The following is a 21,133-nucleotide window of genomic DNA, read 5'->3' on the forward strand; positions in this document are numbered from 1 at the left end:
AACTAAAGTAACATCTTACTCCCGATTTCTCTCAACATGGGCACAGGAGAGCTTTCAATCAATAAATGGGGAAAAAAAAGTAACTGGCGTTACTTATTTGAAAAAGTAACTTGAAGCGTTACTTTACTAGTTACTTGAAAAAAGTAATCTGATTACGTGACTCGCGTTACTTGTAATGCGTTCCCCCCAACACTGGTCTTAGGCACTGGAATAAACAGAGTCTGGGTAATATGTCATGTCTAAAACCATACAACAACATGAGCTAAAATACAGCTTTGAAAAATAATTTATTGCTTTATTATTATTAGCATTTTTTAATTCACATTTTCATATTCCATTATTACTTTTCATTATTTTTGAGTTATTGTGAGTAATGACAAGATTAGCATCATCATATATATTATTTTTTACATCAAATACATCTTTTTTTTTTAAATCTTTAAAAAAAATCAGGAAAGAAAATTGTAAACTTTAGTTTGGCATTCACATAATCAACAGTGTGGAGCAAAGACAGATTTTCTGTGGTACAACAAAATACCTGCAAAATTATTTTATTGCTTCATGTAATAAAAAAAGAGATGAAAAAGGGGGACGGAAGTGTTTTAGAGCTAGAAAAACAAGTTTGGAGCAGCAAAATTCATCATGAGCCTATACAATATGTTTTTTCATATCTCTGAAGGCATATATAAAAACGATATTTCTTAGAACTTTTAAATTTACATCTTTTCCAGTGATTGTTGAATAACAAATAATATAAATAGCAAAATTTGTAAGGCGCATCACGTGAGATGGCTGCCATAAATATTTAGATTAGAATACTGAGATAAATACATAAATAAGCACGAGTAATTCTGTGTTAAAAGAGTAATTATCTCTTTGTGAAAGTGTATTATCAAACAGGAACAATAACAATGATTCGTGTGCACAGAGAAATTAAATAAAACCTCTTGATTAGACATAAAGGATAAAAAAATATCTTGGGGCTTATCTTTTTTTTTTTACACAATAGTGAACATAAACGATATCTTACACACTGCATGTATATACGGAAAACACTGAGTTATTGATTTATCCAAAATCAGATGAAACTTCACTTGGAGTTTTGAAATGAAATAAAAAAAGAAAAAAAAGAAAAACAGAGACAAAAATTGTTGCATGCTACCCCAAAAAAGAGTGATAAATCTCCATACGTATTTTTACAATCAAATCACGTCATCTAAACGCCATGTATGTTATACATCATCGTAATGACTACAGATCAACATTCTCGATTAAGAAAAGTAATCTTAAAAAGGCTGCATTTTACAGTGCATAGCTGTAACAAACAAAGAACGCTGATATGCACATCAAATGAAAATATTCGTTTTGTATATAGGCGATAAATGTAGACAACGTCACCTTCCGAGAGATTTTCCCCAAACCAAACCCTTCTCAACAGTGTAACACCACATCCAAACACCAGATTAAAAAAAGGAACAGAGAAAGCCCACAAAAATAAACTCCAAACAATAAAAACAGCCCGAACGAGCTGCGCTTTCACCTCTCAAAAGTGCCGAGGGTGATGCGGCGTGTGGAGCGAACTCTGACGAAGATCCATGTCTCTTCTAGAGTCTCACGCGGCACACGGATCTGTGTAGTCCACTAAAGTAGTGTCCGCTACTTCACTGGCTATTCCCACAGGTAAAGTCTCTCCCCAGCGTTGCAGCAGCTAGGTTCATGTAAACTTTGCTTGCAGATATACATATATATCCCTTCATAAACGTAGAGCTTTTTTGTTCCACATATACTCTTTTCACTTAGATAAAGTGTAAAACGTCTTGTAGTCTTGTATTCAAAAGAACAGAAAGAACAGTGAGGTATTGCGAATCCCTCTCTTTGCAGCCAGCCGGTGCAGCGGTGCAGCTCATTACCTTCTCAGGCTATACTGGGCCTCTCGCAACAAGCTGTCAAAATCCATGGAGTCGTACTTGCTTTTAGTGGAGGCTGGATCAAAGTCATCAGAATGGGAATCTGGAGGAAGGAAATGGCACATTTGAACATCTGTGGAAATCAGGGACTCTGGCCTCATTTTAAAAGGTGCTACTGTGTGTTACTCATTTTGCAAGAGCTGCTTTGTATGGAAGCCTGTTTCTGCCACATGCATAAAAAACAATTATGTGATCAAAAGTTATAATTATGAGATCATTTTGACTCGCGTTATAATGACGACTCTTAATGTCACAGTTACACTATCTCATAATTTTGCTTTTTATAAATCTTGACTTTTTATCTCACTGAATTAGTCAATTTCAATTTTTTTTGTCATTTTGACTCATAATTGCAACTTATCTTTCAGTATGTCATAATCTTGATTTATAGCATAACTGACATTTTGTCAGTTTAGACTTTTTGTCTCATAATTTACTTGTCAGTTTCGACTTATTTTTATCTCATAATTTACACTTTTTATGCCAGAATTAAATAAATACAATTAGACTTTTTTTTTTTTTTTTTTAGAAATTTAGACTAAATTTAGAATATTTATCTCAAAATTTAGACTGTCATAATTTCAACTTTTTATCTCATAATTATTATTTTGTATTTCATAATCTCGAATCATCTCATAATCATGACATTTTGTCAATTTAGACAATAAATGTATATTTTTTGTCAATTATGCATTTTATGTCATTATTTAGACGGTCATTGTCTCATATTTATGATTTAGTATCTCATAATCTCGACTTATCTCATAATTATGAAATTTAGTCAATTTAGTCTAATCATTTTATTTTTGTCAATCTTGGCTTTTTATCTCATAATTGACTTAATGTCTTTTAATTTCAGAATTTTGACTTGGTATCTCATACTGCCTATACAATATGTTTTTTCATATCTCTGAAGGCATATATAAAAACGATATTTCTTAGAACTTTTAAATTTACATCTTTTCCAGTGATTGTTGAATAACAAATAATATAAATAGCAAAATTTGTAAGGCGCATCACGTGAGATGGCTGCCATAAATATTTAGATTAGAATACTGAGATAAATACATAAATAAGCACGAGTAATTCTGTGTTAAAAGAGTAATTATCTCTTTGTGAAAGTGTATTATCAAACAGGAACAATAACAATGATTCGTGTGCACAGAGAAATTAAATAAAACCTCTTGATTACACATAAAGGATAAAAAAATATCTTGGGGCTTATCTTTTTTTTTACACAATAGTGAACATAAACGATATCTTACACACTGCATGTATATACGGAAAACACTGAGTTATTAACTCCAAAATCAGATGAAACTTCACATGGAGTTTTGAAATGAAATAAAAAAAGAAAAACAGAGACAAAAATTGTTGCATGCTACCCCAAAAAAGAGTGATAAATCTCCATACGTATTTTTACAATCAAATCACGTCATCTAAACGCCATGTATGTTATACATCATCGTAATGACTACAGATCAACATTCTCGATTAAGAAACGTAATCTTAAAAAGGCTGCATTTTACAGTGCATAGCTGTAACAAACAAAGAACGCTGATATGCACATCAAATGAAAATATTCGTTTTGTATATAGGCGATAAATGTAGACAACGTCACCTTCCGAGAGATTTTCCCCAAACCAAACCCTTCTCAACAGTGTAACACCACATCCAAACACCAGATTAAAAAAAGGAACAGAGAAAGCCCACAAAAATAAACTCCAAACAATAAAAACAGACCGAACGAGCTGCGCTTTCACCTCTCAAAAGTGCCGAGGGTGATGCGGCGTGTGGAGCGAACTCTGACGAAGATCCATGTCTCTTCTAGAGTCTCACGCGGCACACGGATCTGTGTAGTCCACTAAAGTAGTGTCCGCTACTTCACTGGCTATTCCCACAGGTAAAGTCTCTCCCCAGCGTTGCAGCAGCTAGGTTCATGTAAACTTTGCTTGCAGATATACATATATATCCCTTCATAAACGTAGAGCTTTTTTGTTCCACATATACTCTTTTCACTTAGATAAAGTGTAAAACGTCTTGTAGTCTTGTATTCAAAAGAACAGAAAGAACAGTGAGGTATTGCGAATCCCTCTCTTTGCAGCCAGCCGGTGCAGCGGTGCAGCTCATTACCTTCTCAGGCTATACTGGGCCTCTCGCAACAAGCTGTCAAAATCCATGGAGTCGTACTTGCTTTTAGTGGAGGCTGGATCAAAGTCATCAGAATGGGAATCTGGAGGAAGGAAATGGCACATTTGAACATCTGTGGAAATCAGGGACGCTGGCCTCATTTTAAAAGGTGCTATTGTGTGTTTTGCAAGAGCTGCTTTGTATGGAAGCCTGTTCCTGCCACATGCATGACAAAACTTGCTTTGGTAATTTAATTATGAGATAAAACAAGTCCGAATTATGACGTCACGTCACGATTATACATTATCTCATAATCTCGATTTTATGTCAGAATGTCAACTTTTTATCTCATTATTGTATTAATGTAAATTTCAACTTTCTGTCATAATTATGCCTTTTTATCTCATAATTTTGACTCATCTTATCTCATTATTAGTGCGTCAATCTTGACTTAACTCAAAATTAATTTTTCTTTGTCATTTTAGACTTCTCATAATTCCTTTCTCATAATTTACTTGTCAATTTTGACTTATGTAAATTATGCATTATTATCTCATAATTCAAACTCTTTATGTAAGAATTAAATGCATTTATTATGATGCACAATGCATAATTATGATTTAGCATGTCATAATCTCAATTTATCTCATAATTATGACATTTTGTCAGTTTAGATTATTTCAATTTTCTTTTTGTAAATTTAGACTTTTATGTAATATTTGTATTACAATTCTTGTCTCATAATTTAGACTTTTTATGCCAGAATCTTTACTTTTTATCTCATAGTTGACTATTTCAATTATTTTTATTGCATTATGTTGACGTAGTGTCTCATAATTGTTTTATGTCATAACTATGATTTACCAAAGCATGTTTTATATATGTGGCAGACATGGGCTTCCATAGAGCTTGGACATTGTTTGATAATACCAAAAATACTTAATATTAGGTTTTAACATGCATTAAACTGCAACTCATACATACAATGACTTAAATACACATCTTCTACTGTATGATGAGCAGGTTTTTTTAAATTCTGGATTAAAATTCATTTTGATATTTTGAGACAAAAATGTCAGGGTGATAAAGCTGTCAAGTAAATATTTTTTTTTTGTAAATAAAAAAAAAACATGATATTTATAAACAAATAATTTATTATATTTGTAAAAATAATTTTGGTTTTATTTTGATGAAATACATGAATTCAAGATGTAAAGAAGAATATTTTAAAATGTAAACTTTTTAGGTTTAAATGTTGTTCAATATGAAACCAACATGAGCACATCTCTAAAAAAAAACTTGGCATATGTGTTTGAAACTAAAACTTTTAAAAGATTTTGTCACTGTGTCAGTATTATACAACATTATATATTTTACTCTAAAATGTAGAGGTCATCCTTTAAAACCCAACAAATCAGTCTCCTAGCCCTCCGTTTCAACCTCTGCAGTAATACACCTCTCCACTGTCTTGAACACCTATTAAACACTCAGGAGCAACTTCCCGAACATGAGAACCCAATGATCATTAAACATACAGTTTGATTCGAATCCAGGATAACAAATACGGCTGTCTTATCTCTAGTGGCAGACAGCTTCACAAATGGTGCCCCACATGCACAGCGGCGCAGTCGGAGCGCGTGAGAAATGGGAATGACCGTGGCATGCAGGAGATGCCAGTCGTTCTAATACTACGGCTAAGGGGAGAACGGTGTCATGCCGTGCACCTTGAAAGATGAAAAATGCCCCTGCGCTCTACTTAGAACTAATGGACGGTGTCTCGGAAAACAAGGAGGAAAGATGAAGAGAAAAGCAGATGATTGAGAAGAAGGTTCTGAGGTCGCTGTGGCGTGGCATTATTCTAGTCACTTGCCTCTTTTTCCCGCCATTCCCTCTTCATCTGAACCTATTGCTGTGTTTCAGCCTACACTCACTGTAAAACCCAGCGTATAGCGAAAGGCCTCAAGAAAATGAAGGTCAAGCCATTTATCCGGCCTGAAGCTGGGATAGATTCCCAAATACAATGACTCTGCTATATGGCCCTTAACCAAAGCTTCCGCGCTCACCTTTGGAGAGCGTATTATGTCCACAATCTGAATACCTTTGGCCTTACCCCGTGCTTTTGAAATGAACGCTAATGTCCTCATTATTTGAGCAAAAGTGCTCTTGTTCCTTTCCATTGACCTGCAGCACCATCAACGCCACTGAGATGGATCATCCCAACGTCCTGAGTATTACACGTCCCTGACCTCACATTTCGCAGAAGTAGAGCATTGACTAAACATTGAAGTGCATGCCATTCCCCAGCATCCCATTTTTCCTGTTATAACAGGAAGTAATAATCTCATGCTGCATGTTGCTGCATCTTCCCTTCCCTAACATGTAAAGGCGCTGCCCCCAGGATTCAATTCCTTTGCCTCTTATCTCATCCCTTCCCCCAAAATACACTTTTCCCCTTTGGGTGGAGATGATGCCTATTACTGCCACAACCCTATCACAGGTATCATGGGTAGAAAAAAGCCCCATAACATTTTACTGAAGAATTTGTCACTCACAGATCCATCAATCAGATCTAGATTTGTACCTTGGTAATCCTGGACAGAGGGCTTGGTGCATTTAAAATGAAAGCTTTGGTGTCTAAAAGCCTTTGGGGAAGAGGGTGATGGGATCACTGTGAAAGGAATAAATACATCTGTTGTTTTAGTATTATTTTGTACTATTAAGAAGATTATTAATATTTTGAATTAACTTTTTCATTGTCGGTTTTAATTTTAATTTTAGTAATTTTATGTGCTTCTGTTGTTTTTATTAGATTTAAATTTAGATTTATTTTTATTTCAGTTTTAGGTTTGGTCATTTTAGTACTTCATCTTAAAATGATTTATATTATATATTAAAATAAATTTTATTTTAGCTTTGCAATTAACCAAAACAGTCTAATATTTATATTTTATTTTATTTCAGTTTATTACTGTTTTCACATCTCACATAAACCATCCAGAGCACCAATGCATGTACATGGGTAAAGCAGAAATACTATATAGAGAATTCCCACAATGCGTCAAAACTCAATCTGCTTTCCTAGCAGTTTTTCATTCTGTATTAAGGTATTGTTTTTTTATCTGTTGTGTCTCTAGGCAGTTGTGTAGAAATGCAGCCAGCCTGTGTACTTACCTAAGTCTGTGTAATTCGATTTACTGTACTGCTTTTGTCCACCAAGGCAGAGCTCAAAGTGAGGCTCATTCGACCTGCGCAAGGTGTGCCCATTCTCAAGGGCAGCGAGCGCATCACAAGTGTAGCGGTAGGTGATGAAGCCAAAGTTATCCCTGGGTTGACAAATAGAAAATGTAGTGTCAGTCGAAGAGAGTACAGGAACTATGTGTGCTTCTTTCAGCTGCCATTCAAAATATATAAATGCAAAATTGTAATTAGTAAGGGCCATATTTACTAAACAGGACAAATTAGTGTGATATTGCAGTCCCATAAAAGCACAGATGGGAGTGGAAAGTTTTCCGGGTGATCTACTGATCTACTGACAATGTGCAAATTAACCCTCTGAAGCTTCTAACATGGTGGTCAGAAATGGCAGTACTACCGTACTAATAAGCACAAATTACTCTAGACAAACATTTGTGTCTTTTTTTATTGCTGAAGTGTGTTGAAATGTCTTCTTCTGCATTCTACTGTACGGACGTACATTTACTTTCCCTTCAGCCTGAGGCTTATTCATTTCACTTTTGGTGTGAAAAGGCTTTTATATTTGCCAAAAATATATATTTTTTATTTTAAAAACAAACAAGCAAGCCCTGTCCAGATTTAAAAAGTAGCGCAAAAGTAAAGTAACACATTACTTTCCATAAAAAAGTAACTAAGTAACGTAATTAGTTATTTTTTATGGAGTAATGCAATATTGTAATGCATTACTTTTAAAAGTAACTTTCCCCAACACTGTATATGAAGTGCTCATTTGCAAAAACCGATACCTCGTTTTTTTTATTGTGCATTCCAAGTAATATCAATCAAACTGCAGTTGGGTTGTTTTGATTAAGTAATAATAACTTTAACAAATACAAGTAATTTACAAAATTAAAGTTAATTTAAAGTATGTTCGCTTACATATTAAAAGTTTGTTTTATAGCAAAAGCAGATAACTCCAACATAAGTTTTTTTTTTTTTTTGGCAAAAGCAGATTTCGTCGAAATGATCCATCCTCGATCACTTTTAGTCCGCTTTGACGAAACTCCTCTCAGCTAGCACGTCTTTTCAAAGTGAAAGTAGCCTTGTCACCTGATCTGAATACAGCGCGCTGATTTGCAAAAATAGACTTATCGGCTTCTGTTCAAAAACAACAATGGCACTTGTCAGCTTCTGCAGTAAAACGTGAACTCGCGATGCCTTGAAAGTGGACAAAACCATCTTTTTTGACAAAACGTGTTTAAGGTTCAGATTGCGCTATATGTGCAGACTAATGCACGGCAATCAGCTCATTTTTTGTGAAAGTGGCGTTTATCAGCTTTTGCAAATGAACTCTTCATATATATATATATATACTGTATATTACATTTTGTATATTTAGGGGATTTCATGGTACTGAGTTATATTTATAGAATAGTTATGATCCTTTTATTACCTGTTTACCACTTTCTGAGCATAGACCTGAAAATGAAATTTCCAACTTAAACTGTTGTGAATCTTGAATTCTTTAGAGTTTGGTCTCTTTTTAAAGAAGACACTTGATGGCAGATTATTGCTGAAGTGAAAAAAAGTGAAACTTAAAAAACAAGTTATAGAAGTTTAAGTTTATTATTATAAAAAAAATATATAAATTTAACATGAAATATATATTTTGCTAAATATTATTTTTACTCTAAAACTGTATACTCAATCAACGTAAACTCAGCACACCTGAAACGACGATAGTTGCATGGGAACAAAAATCAAACAAAAAGTTGAATAAAAAATAAGTAACGAACCTGCACACTATCAATACTTGCTAATTCTTAAACTTTATTAAACACAACGTTTCGGTTCACATTTGCCTGATGAAGGTCAGTGGACCGAAACGTTGCATTTAATAAAGTTGAAGAATTAGCAAGTATTGATAATGTGCGGGTTCGTTACTTATTTTTTACTCTAAAACTGTATGAAAATCAAAGCCATGAATCTAATCAAGTTTTGTTCCAAATTTAAGTTTGATATCTCAGTAAAATGTTGTTTGGGCGCAGTACCAAACGTTTCCACTAGATGAAATTCGCTTCCCATTCATTTCCAAAGTGGTCAATTTTGACCATTTATTCCTTTCTAATCATGTCCATGATTTTTATTTATTTTTTTCACATAGCAAGTGCCAAAACCTTTAACCAAGTTTTGTACCATTCTGACTTTAAAAAAATTTAAAAAAAATCTCTGTAAAAAATGACCGAACAGCACCAGAGGGTTAAGAACACAGACACAGTCAGTTAATTTCCATAATGACCAACGGAATCTATAGAGCTCATGATGTAATCTACTAACTAGCAATATGGGTTCAAAAATAATTTTTGGAGCATTAAATAATAGTATAATTACCAGTAAATTGATTACCAAAAATAGAAAAATGTTGCATCTAAAAGGGAAACTCCTACAAATCCATATGCAATAAGGTCAGCCGCAAAAAAAAGCTGCATCCATGCCTTTTTATCACGAATGTTTCCGTGTGCGTCTTTAGTAAATCCTGGCAGTATTTGTTTATTTATTTTTTTTTACGCCAAGAAAGGGTTTGCAATGGCACAAACTGATATTAAATGTAGCCCTAAATATGTGACTTCTCGCTTTCTGTTATAGCATAATTCTATTTGTACTCAAACACAAACTTGCATGTGCAATGGGAAGCAGTGAAGTCTGCTTTACTAATCACCATCCAATGGCCACAAGTACATCATTAACTAGATTTAGAAGATTCCTTTTATGCTGAAGGACAATATTGACTCCCTTTAACCATTCGACACGCACACAATCCAGAAAAACACACAAAGGCAGGCCCACGGTCTTACCCGTCATGTCTCAAGTTGACTGTGCACTCCTCAATCTCACCGAAGACTTCAAAGCGGCATTTGAGCTCAGTGCGTGTGCTGTTGGTGCGAAGACGTCCCACATACACCACTCGCCTCTCCTCCTGGTCATAAAGGGAACGAGCAAGAAGAGATTAGTCTAACATAGTGCTTCTGCTTTATTTTTTCCCTCTTCCCCCTCTCCTTGACTTCTCTCAACCTCACCCCATGACTGTAATTAACATCCACCACTGTGGGAAAGCCAAGAACAGTCTGGAGGAAATGGCTGGAGGACTCTCCTTTATCTTTTCACTCTGTTTTGTGTGTGTGTGTCTGTGTCTGTGTGTATGTGTGTGAGTGGATAAGAACAAACTAAACTGAAAGTGATGGTATTTATAAATGCTGCAGACGTGTTTTGGATTGAGAAATGGAGTCCAAATCTCTTATACAGTATGTGCAGAATTTCTTATACTTGCAAGTTGATAACTTTCATCAATCTTTTATCGTCTACTCTGTTTACAACTAGAGCTGGGTGATACAGCTGAAAAAAAAAATAATCTCAATATTTTTCAGTCTTGACATAAATTCAATATATATCTTGATATTTTTGTTTTTGCTTTTTCAACCAAACAGCACCATTGCCAAGCATATAAAAAAAAATATTAATAATACATAAACAATTAAATAAATAAATAGTTAAAAATAATAAAGGCTGATAATGTTTTCCATTATTTTTTTATTATATATGTCATGTAAGTGAACAAAATTCAAACTAATTATTTTTATTTTATTAAATTATTTAAAATATCTAATCATTTCTATCTAAATCATCATATATTTGATCAGATTAATCATTATTACATACTAAAGTATATTAATTTATGAAAAATGCTGTCAACATTTCTGAGCGATGATAAAACATTGAATCAGATTTCTGAGTTGAGTACCAACTCAATTTTTATTTCTAAACATTTTTATGTTTAAGACAGATGCATCTGGTGTAGTGCACGACAAAGTTGGGCAGAACTATAATATGTAACTGAAACTTAGGAAATAAAAAGTGTGTTACAATAATTTTGATTTTCAGGATGTTGCTTATTTTACGTCTGCAACATGGATGAATTATAGGACAATCCTAAAATTGTCACTGAGCTACAGCAATGTTATGTACAAACATGTATTTATAATAATAATAATAATAATAATTAGTTCTTTTTTAATAGTTATTTTTTTCCAAATAATATAGATCAAACGCCTAAATGCAAGGTGTGCCAAGCAGCACATAGCATTAAAACAGAAATCAACTGATGTGCAGTATCAGGTGTGCGTTTATCATCAATTTTAGCCACAACTTATTTTTTACTCTAAAACTGTATGAAAATCAAAGCCATGAATCTAATCAAGTTTTGTTCCAAATTTAAGTTTGATATCTCAGTAAAATGTTGTTTGGGCGCAGTACCAAACGTTTCCACTAGATGAAATTCGCTTCCCATTCATTTCCAAAGTGGTCAATTTTGACCATTTATTCCTTTCTAATCATGTCCATGATTTTTATTTATTTTTTTCACATAGCAAGTGCCAAAACCTTTAACCAAGTTTTGTACCATTCTGACTTTAAAAAAATTTAAAAAAAATCTCTGTAAAAAATGACCGAACAGCACCAGAGGGTTAAGAACACAGACACAGTCAGTTAATTTCCATAATGACCAACGGAATCTATAGAGCTCATGATGTAATCTACTAACTAGCAATATGGGTTCAAAAATAATTTTTGGAGCATTAAATAATAGTATAATTACCAGTAAATTGATTACCAAAAATAGAAAAATGTTGCATCTAAAAGGGAAACTCCTACAAATCCATATGCAATAAGGTCAGCCGCAAAAAAAAGCTGCATCCATGCCTTTTTATCACGAATGTTTCCGTGTGCGTCTTTAGTAAATCCTGGCAGTATTTGTTTATTTATTTTTTTTTACGCCAAGAAAGGGTTTGCAATGGCACAAACTGATATTAAATGTAGCCCTAAATATGTGACTTCTCGCTTTCTGTTATAGCATAATTCTATTTGTACTCAAACACAAACTTGCATGTGCAATGGGAAGCAGTGAAGTCTGCTTTACTAATCACCATCCAATGGCCACAAGTACATCATTAACTAGATTTAGAAGATTCCTTTTATGCTGAAGGACAATATTGACTCCCTTTAACCATTCGACACGCACACAATCCAGAAAAACACACAAAGGCAGGCCCACGGTCTTACCCGTCATGTCTCAAGTTGACTGTGCACTCCTCAATCTCACCGAAGACTTCAAAGCGGCATTTGAGCTCAGTGCGTGTGCTGTTGGTGCGAAGACGTCCCACATACACCACTCGCCTCTCCTCCTGGTCATAAAGGGAACGAGCAAGAAGAGATTAGTCTAACATAGTGCTTCTGCTTTATTTTTTCCCTCTTCCCCCTCTCCTTGACTTCTCTCAACCTCACCCCATGACTGTAATTAACATCCACCACTGTGGGAAAGCCAAGAACAGTCTGGAGGAAATGGCTGGAGGACTCTCCTTTATCTTTTTCACTCTGTTTTGTGTGTGTGTGTCTGTGTCTGTGTGTATGTGTGTGAGTGGATAAGAACAAACTAAACTGAAAGTGATGGTATTTATAAATGCTGCAGACGTGTTTTGGATTGAGAAATGGAGTCCAAATCTCTTATACAGTATGTGCAGAATTTCTTATACTTGCAAGTTGATAACTTTCATCAATCTTTTATCGTCTACTCTGTTTACAACTAGAGCTGGGTGATACAGCTGAAAAAAAAAATAATCTCAATATTTTTCAGTCTTGACATAAATTCAATATATATCTTGATATTTTTGTTTTTGCTTTTTCAACCAAATTGTCTACTAATAATATCCATACAGTGGACAGACATTTAAAAAAAATTAAAAATCTGTCATTTTGTTCTGAAACTTTTTCAACCCAGTGTCATTTCCATTTCTGATTAATCTCATACAGGGATGGAAATAGCAGAATATTTTTCGGATAATTTGACAAAATTACAGCTTGGAAATGCACGGTTACTAGTTATTTTATTAGTTATTTCTTTTAACTGCTATTCAGATTATTATGTTTTAATCTAAAAAAATCTATCAATATTTTTAAATTAATATTTGGTACCACTTTAGACTAGGGGGCACTACTCACTATTAATTAGTTTCTTATTAGCATGCATATTAATAACATATTAGATGTTGGTTATAAGTATTCTGCAAGACCATATAGATCCCTTAACTCTGCCCCATACCTAAACATAACTACTACAACAACTACCTTACTTTCTAACAATAAGCAGCAAATGATGAGTTTATCGAGGGAAAACTCTGATCTTGAATATGTGTTCCCTAATCTAAAGTGTTACCAAACATTTTTTTGATTGAAAGTCTGGGTCATGAAATCTAAACATAAAAGGCATTTGACAAGTATCAAAAGTAAATTATGAAAGCAGAGGAAAAGTTACCAATTAAGTTGTATATGCCCTTTCTATAACAAACCAGCGGCTCTATTTGTAGTTTGAACATGTACGTTTTACTAAAAAACAACCCCAGGGATATAAATGTGTCCATAATTGAAGAATCATCCAGTAACTAAATAAAGTACTTAGGTGAGTGCACTTACTATTGCTTTTTGAAGTTTTTTCTCCCTCTGCTCGGCCCTCTCACATTCCCGTTTCTCATAGTCGCGTCGGTACTCTTCCCGCTTCAGATGCACATGCTGGTATTCCTCATAGCTGTCATACCTGCAGTTAAAAAATAAATACAAAATCATATCAACTTCTGTCTAAACACAGAACTTTAAGAAATAAAAAATAGATTATCTTTAATATCTGAATTGTTTATCCAAGATACTTGTTTAAGTCTCCTGCTTCTCAAATACTTTGAGATACTCTGAGAAAAAGTCCCCAGTAATAGTGTCTCCAAAAGAGTGGAAGACAAACAAACACATTAATAAGATGTCTCACTACATCGCAAAAGGTTACAGCTCCCAATGGCGGGACTCTTAAGGGAATACGGCAGAAATTTGGCAGCTGTGTCTGTCAGCACAACTTCACATGCAATTACTTTTTGCTTAGTTTGAACTTTATGTCCAAAAAGTGCAACTTTTTTTCTACAGTCATTTGCAATAGAGGCAACATGGTGTAAAAGCACAAAATGAGCGGACTAAAGCGCCATCAGGGAAAAGGTGTAGCTAGGAGGTAGTGGGTCCCTAATGCAAGCTGCTCTTGCCAACGAAAGCTTTATTGTAAAAGTTTGAAAAGTTAAGGCCTTGAAATGATGTATCATCATAACTCATCATATCAATTAGACAGAGTCAGCAAGTGACTTGCTTCCTTTGCATAAGGACAGACTCTGAAAGTATTGCAGACACAGTACATTATCTTGCAGTACTTATTTAAGTCTGTCTAATGTACGGGTCTATAATATCAGCATATATAAATTTTTCTAATGTAAGTGTCACATGATACATACACAGTATATTAAAGAGTAACAAATGGATAAGTATTTGCCATGCGCAAGTACTTACCTGGGTCTCCGACCAAAAATAGAATGAGCCTGGGACTGAGGGCTTCTATAAATCCTGGGAATAAAAGTGCTATTGTCTATATTGTGAGGAGACCTGGGTAGAAGCAGAAAGACAACAAAAGTCTTAGAACAATGTAAAACCAAGACTGAACACTGAACATTGTCTTTACTTCTAAAGGATCACAGGGAACTGAAATGTACGTATAACTTAAATAAAAGGCATAAGCTAAAAAAGTGAAATTGAGGGTAAAACATGAAATATAAAGTGCTGATGTGACTAAATTCAGACGTATAGGTGAATAGTTAGATGTTTGTAAGCATGGACAGTAACAATGTCACTTGATATTAAAAGGGGGTATAAAACCGGAGAAATCTTCTGAATTTCAGTACAGAGTCTCCTTTATCAGTACAATCACTATGTATCTCAAAAGAAGACACTGTAAATACTTTTCTTTCTGACATGCTATCTGGATGACCTGTTTTAAATTGTCCAGGACTTCACTCACTGGGCATTTCTATCATCTCGTGGGGATGGAGCGGGCAACACTGTTGAGCAAAACAACAGCTGCTACTAAAAACAACAGAGCCCCATCAAAGAGTGCTGGAGAGAAATTAATCTAAAATTCAAGCTAAAGGGATGAAGGTCCATTGAGGAAACGATGTGAAACTTCCATAAGCCTCTCAAGTTTCTCAAGTGACACGCTTATTTGCAAAAGAAATGACTCTGCTGGACTCTATTTGTGATCTGCACTGTTTGCGAATGATGAGAGATGAAAAACTTCTAAATGCCTCTGAAGGTGTTTCTGCAAGATATAAAAAGTATTGCTATAATGGTGAGTGAATGTCTGAACTCAGGTTTGAAATGGTTCATTTGGTGTAACAGCAAGTATGCAGATAAGCAATTTACCACCTAAGACACTGTTTATCTTCCAAGCTCATTTTATCTTGTGTCTCTCAAAGCCAGCGTTTACTGTCTATTATATGTAATTTTTCTCTAGTTGTGCAAAATCTGCCGTAACGACTTCAGTGGCCATGCTGCGAGACCCAGACTCACGCTTCATCACAATGACTGCCACAGAAAGATGTTTACCTTCTTTACAGCCCCTCCTGCTGAGACACGTGGATTTGTGTTCAAAAAGATCACTAGGTAAACATGTTTCTGAGACAGGCTGAATGCTCACACCAGAACTTACCAAGAGGGAGAACGGCTGTCGGGAGACTCGGAGCAGGAGTATGGAGACCTGGAGAGGGATCTGCATCTGTGGTGAGATGAGGAACGGGAGCGGGAGATAGAGCGTGGCCAGCGGAAGTGCTGTGGCGAGAGCTGAGTGGAAGGAGGCGAGACAGAGCTCCATGAGAATGAACTGCTGGAAGGGGAGCTGGAGGGCGACCCTTCGAGGAGCAGCTCGAGTGGAGAACCTTCCCCCAAGTAGAGCAGGCACTCCCGGCCTACCTCCAGGTCCTCAAAGTCAGGCAGACCCGGGTGTATGTAATCATTGAGAAGACTGAGGTACCCAACCTCAGAGTCACTGTCCTCTAGAGGCCGGATGCCCCGCTGCTCTCCCACTATCCTGCTATAGAAGGCTTGTTGAGGCTTTCCAAAGTGCCTGTTGAGCTCTTCCCGAATCTCCTGGTCCCTAAGTAGTTTCCTGGCAGCAGAGTTGCCATCCACTGACGTTCTGGAGCCCGAAGTGGAGTCATGGTCCTGTCCGTGAGCATCCATGTCTGGACAAGCCTCCTGAGCTTTGGGGGAAAGGCCCTGAAGTTGCCTGGCCAGAAAGGAAGACGAAGGGGAGGTGGAAGACAACGATGATGCAGAAGTAGAGGAGGCCAGCATGTTCGAGTCTTTACATTCCACATGCCGGCCCTCCATTGGCCCAGTTACTGCTGCAGCTGTAGTGGTGCTGTCTCGTTTTGTGCTTGTAGACTGGCAATAGTCGTGATCACCAAAGACGCGGGGCATAGGCCGCTTGCCCTGAGACTCCTCCAAGCCCCCTAGGTGCATTATGGAGGATGCCTTGCTCAACTGGGCATAGAGCTCAGTCTGCTCTGGGCCCTTCCGAATATAGCCACTGTTTGGCTGAGGGCAAGAACCCCCATTGCTCAGCCTGGGCCTTTTGCTTGTCAGGGCCGAGGGAGAGCATGAAGACAGCTTGTTTTTGAGTGATACTTTGAAAGGGTTCTCTTGACTGGCTTTGTGAGGAGGCGTGGTAGGTGGTGTCAGACCTGGAGGGAAGAAGAGACAAAAGATTTACCAAATGAGATCCTTCTCGTTCCTTAACAGTGCTTGGTCTGTCTCTAAGTGATTGAACATGCAAGCACTTGAGCCTGATTAAAATATTCCCTTTCATTTAGACCTAATCCTTATCCGCATTTTATTGCAACCCTGACAGATTAATGTGACCTCAGATTGCACCGTGATACTGACAGAGCTACTCAATTAAACTTCCTGTAGACCGAAAACAATCCTAATTCATTAGAAAGTAAACAGTCAGATCTTATAATGACACTGGTGCTTTCGACAAATGCATCAATGCCATACTCCTGGGACTACGATGAATGCACAGAGACGCGGGAGCTGTTATCATTCTCTTCATCTTTGCCACCTTTTCTTCTCATGGACCCCCAGCCGTCTTGACAGATTTATGTGCCAACAGATGGCATTTATATGGGAAGTCTTGAGATGTTCTGCTTTATGGCATGGCTAATGCACTTGTACAAACAACCGGAGGTAGTTCCTCTTTATTTTCCTCTACTTCTCCCTCTCTCTTTCTATTTCATCATCTCTCTGATTTCTGATTTCCTGATCCAAACACACATTACGACAGTAACCTGTCTATACATTTATTTTCAAACTACAGTCATTTTCTGAATATTTTTCAGGACCACATCCTTTTTACGACCACATCCTGAAACTGATATTTCAAACAAAATACCCACTAGTTAAAGGAATGTCACTTTTACTGAATATCTCTTATTCTTTCTTCATCTGTCTACGTAAATCACTAAACATAAAGCACAAGCCTGATTCGGCATACAAAACAACAGTGGCCATGACTAAATTTATCATTATGCCAATGCAATGAGCTGTGAAAAGAAAGCATGCACTGCCAAAGGAACTTCTGCTGCACCAATCAAACACCATCTGGGCATGCAATGTACGCAAGGTCATAAACCAAGGACCATTATCGCCTTTACATTACATTACATTACATAAATTACATTACATAAATATGCACTGTTCAGTTAAAGGCAGCCATGATGAATGTGCACAGATACAAACACTAATCATATACCGGTGGGTTCTCTCGTCTGTTTCTGGAAGTGTGTGAATTACGCAGGGACCTCTGAACGAATTATTACTTCAAGCTTACAGAAATGATCCCCGTGGTAATCTTAAAATGCGATGCAAGGAGCGTAACACAGACTGACCTGGGTGTCATTTGATACCATAATTAAAGGAACCCCCGCTCAAGTTAATCTATTAGAGAGATGGGGATTAGGGAACGGTATTAAATCTGGCACTTTCATAGCGCTGGCTATTCCGCAGGTGTCAAGGTGTTTTGCTCTGCAGTGAAACGCCTGGGCATTTTCTAATTCAACAGCACCTTAAAAATGGATTCTCGCACTGCTGTCATGATGGCACAAACCCCAGCGGAAATTTATTTTATGACTTCAGAGTCGCATCTGGCTTTACAGTGACTTGTAATCAGTTAATCTGGTGTGATCGTCAGTAAAGACATACAAGTATGAAGGGCTTAATGTAGTCTAAAGGACAGCAGACACATTATAGGAGAATGTAATCTAATGCTCATCAGAGAGTTTCAACAAAGCACTTTCCCTCAGCACTCAACTGCAAATCTGAAAAGAGGGTCTCTGCAACAAAAAATTGTGTAGCTTTCTTGGGTTTTGCATTAAACAGTGCTGGATTTTGCCTCAGGTTAGTAGGCACAAGCTCATGCATTAAATACAGAGATAAATGAACCCTTTAGCCTTGCATAAGAGGCTGTAAAGGTGACATCACATGACTCTGAAATCTTGACGCTAACACACATCTTTAATAAAGGGAATCAAGAACTCGAATAGCCAGTAAAAGTCATACAATTCCTCAAAATGTGTACCTTCACTAAACAGCTATGACATAATCCACATTTGAGCAAAAACAACAAACACAGAGTTACATTGTACCCTCAGGCTAAGTCAAATCTGTACACTGAGGGCAATTACCTTGCAGTAAGTGAATACCAAATGGCCCATTCAACAAGACACATTGTGAGAGGGAAAGGGCAGCCATTTTGTTTTTATTGACCTGGAATGATTAATCTCTGCATGGGGGATACAGAAATAATTACCTGCATGATTTATGCTGAGAGAAAGAAAGTGAGAAAGGGGAGAACTGCTGAAGAGTTGTGTTTCAGCCCCAGCTGCCATACACTTCATGTGAGTTTAATTACTTTGGGTCAACACCAATGTGCAATATATACAGTGGTGTGAAAAAGTGTTGGCCCCCTTCCTGTTTTTTAAATTTTTTGCATATTTGTCACACTTAAAAGATTCAGATCATCAAACTAATTTTAACAAGGGAGGCAGTGTCTCCTCTCCTCAAAGGTGGATGAAAAAATAATCGATATTACAAAAATAAAGCAATGCAAATATGACTAAATATGACATTAAAAGTCTAAAAGTCACTCGTTTTTATAAAGTAACACTGTCCAACAGCGACACCCGCAGGAAAAGTTACAGCCAGAGGTTTGCCTCCCTTCGGTCCATAGATTTTCTACAGAGACCCTAAAGCGTGCTGTGACTTTTCTGGAGGCTCATTGAGATGAATGGGGGAAAGTCACATGAGAGGAGGCAATGCCTCCGTCGCGCTATAATTGGATATGATTGGTTATGATTGGATGTGATTGGTTTGTGTGATAAATCCTGCCTTTTGTTTACATGCGAGCTCTCGGCCTGGATGAAGAAAATTATGGCGTTATTGACTAATTATAAAGTAAACAACTCTCCTGCTTAGATATCACTGCTTTGTGTCACATCAAAATGAAACATGAAATTACTTGAAAACATGATGACTGTGTCAGTTTTTAGTGAGCATTCAGCTTGATGAAATGAAATATGTACCTTCGTGCCTGTGACAAAGTTTACAGGGCTTTTATGACGATAACTCGAAAATAAGTTGACTATTAAAAAGAACAGCTGAACATCTGAACAACATATATATTCCCCTTTAAATTACATAAAAATCACAAATGGCCCTTGTCATAAATAGCAGAATTAACAAAGGCAATTACCTTAATGTCTCTAATCATATTGCTAGACTTTCTGAAAAAAAAAAAGATCCAGATAATATCGGCAAAACCAAGTTGCTTGGTAAAACCAATTAAAACAATAACAATGCCACAACTATTTATCTCTGATGTATTGAAGCAGCAAGTTGCCCAGTCAAAAAGCATTAGAGTCTAAATGAGAAAGAGAGAATATTAACTCTTCAAAGGGGCAGATTGAAACTTTCCAATAAATCAGCCAAAGAATGAAAAAAGTAATCAATGAAGGACTGTGTAAATGTGAACATGTTCCATCAGTTCACCTTGAACCTTTCGCTTTAATTAAACTACCAAGGTAGGCTTGTAGGAGACTTTTCCCTTGGCCAAAGAAATTTTATCTTTACTAGTTAATGACAAAAACAAACAAACAAACAAAAAACCATGCAAGATTAACTACCAGACAAACGGAGGAAACGGGGAGCTTTTGTGCCATTCATCTGTCTGTTTTAAGTACAATTTTCATTTTCTTTTTTTGGTTACGAGATAAACCCTGTGTTTGTTTACCTGGGGTTCCACAGATCTCCACAGTCAATGTGCGTTCAGTGGTTTTGTTCTCAAACGGAGATCCCTTGTGGTCACTGTAACACACACACACACAAAAATAAGAACAGGGATGGATTGATGAAAGTGTTTGTGTAAGCTTACAAATGGAAATGAAATTAACAAAATGCCTCATCATTGGTGTTTTTTTGTTGTTTTTTTTAGTTCAGATTTTGTCTGCTCTACAAAAGTTGTGCAAAAACTCTCTCACTTACTTTGGAGACTCTGGGGTCAAAGGAAGTGGCAAGATGGTTGGTTTGGCTGCAGAACACAAAGGAGCATGGGTAATTAATTTACTAGTTCACACTGTTTTGATTTCACTGATTGCAAATGATTGCAAAGATACTATTTAAACTGAACTGAGCTGGATGATGACATCATTGAATTCAATGATGAACTGTCTTTAACTGAAAAATGAGTGTTTACTATTGTCATTTTGCATTATTGACACACTATTTTCCTAATTAATGCTGTTCAGTTGCTTTGACACAATCTGTATTGTTAAAAGCGCTATATAAATAAAGGTGACTTGACTTGACTTGACACTGTGCCCAAGATATTTCAGGTC

General features: G+C 36.3%; 1 protein-coding gene across 2 annotated transcripts in view; it reads right to left on the minus strand.

Moving 5' to 3' along the window:
• Positions 1 to 3,187: 3,187 nt before the first annotated feature.
• Positions 3,188 to 21,133, minus strand: part of LOC107559937 (peroxisome proliferator-activated receptor gamma coactivator 1-alpha-like) — a 43,751-nt gene continuing 25,805 nt past the window's right edge. The window contains exons 6-13 of one of the 2 annotated variants that reach the window (XM_016243967.1): positions 20,781 to 20,826; positions 20,530 to 20,603; positions 15,892 to 16,924; positions 14,700 to 14,792; positions 13,794 to 13,914; positions 12,387 to 12,508; positions 7,269 to 7,420; positions 3,188 to 4,200 (exon numbers count right to left, since the gene is read on the minus strand). In XM_016243967.1, the coding sequence (XP_016099453.1) occupies positions 4,097 to 4,200; positions 7,269 to 7,420; positions 12,387 to 12,508; positions 13,794 to 13,914; positions 14,700 to 14,792; positions 15,892 to 16,924; positions 20,530 to 20,603; positions 20,781 to 20,826 (1,745 nt within the window). In that variant the 3' untranslated portion in view covers positions 3,188 to 4,096. Of the gene's footprint in view, positions 4,201 to 7,268; positions 7,421 to 11,980; positions 12,509 to 13,793; positions 13,915 to 14,699; positions 14,793 to 15,891; positions 16,925 to 20,529; positions 20,604 to 20,780; positions 20,827 to 21,133 lie in introns of those variants that run through there. The other variant, XM_016243966.1, reaches the window with a different exon arrangement.

This window comes from Sinocyclocheilus grahami, unplaced genomic scaffold (genome assembly GCF_001515645.1).
Source record: "Sinocyclocheilus grahami isolate Dianchi unplaced genomic scaffold, SAMN03320097.WGS_v1.1 scaffold706.1, whole genome shotgun sequence".
NCBI lineage: Eukaryota > Metazoa > Chordata > Actinopteri > Cypriniformes > Cyprinidae > Sinocyclocheilus > Sinocyclocheilus grahami.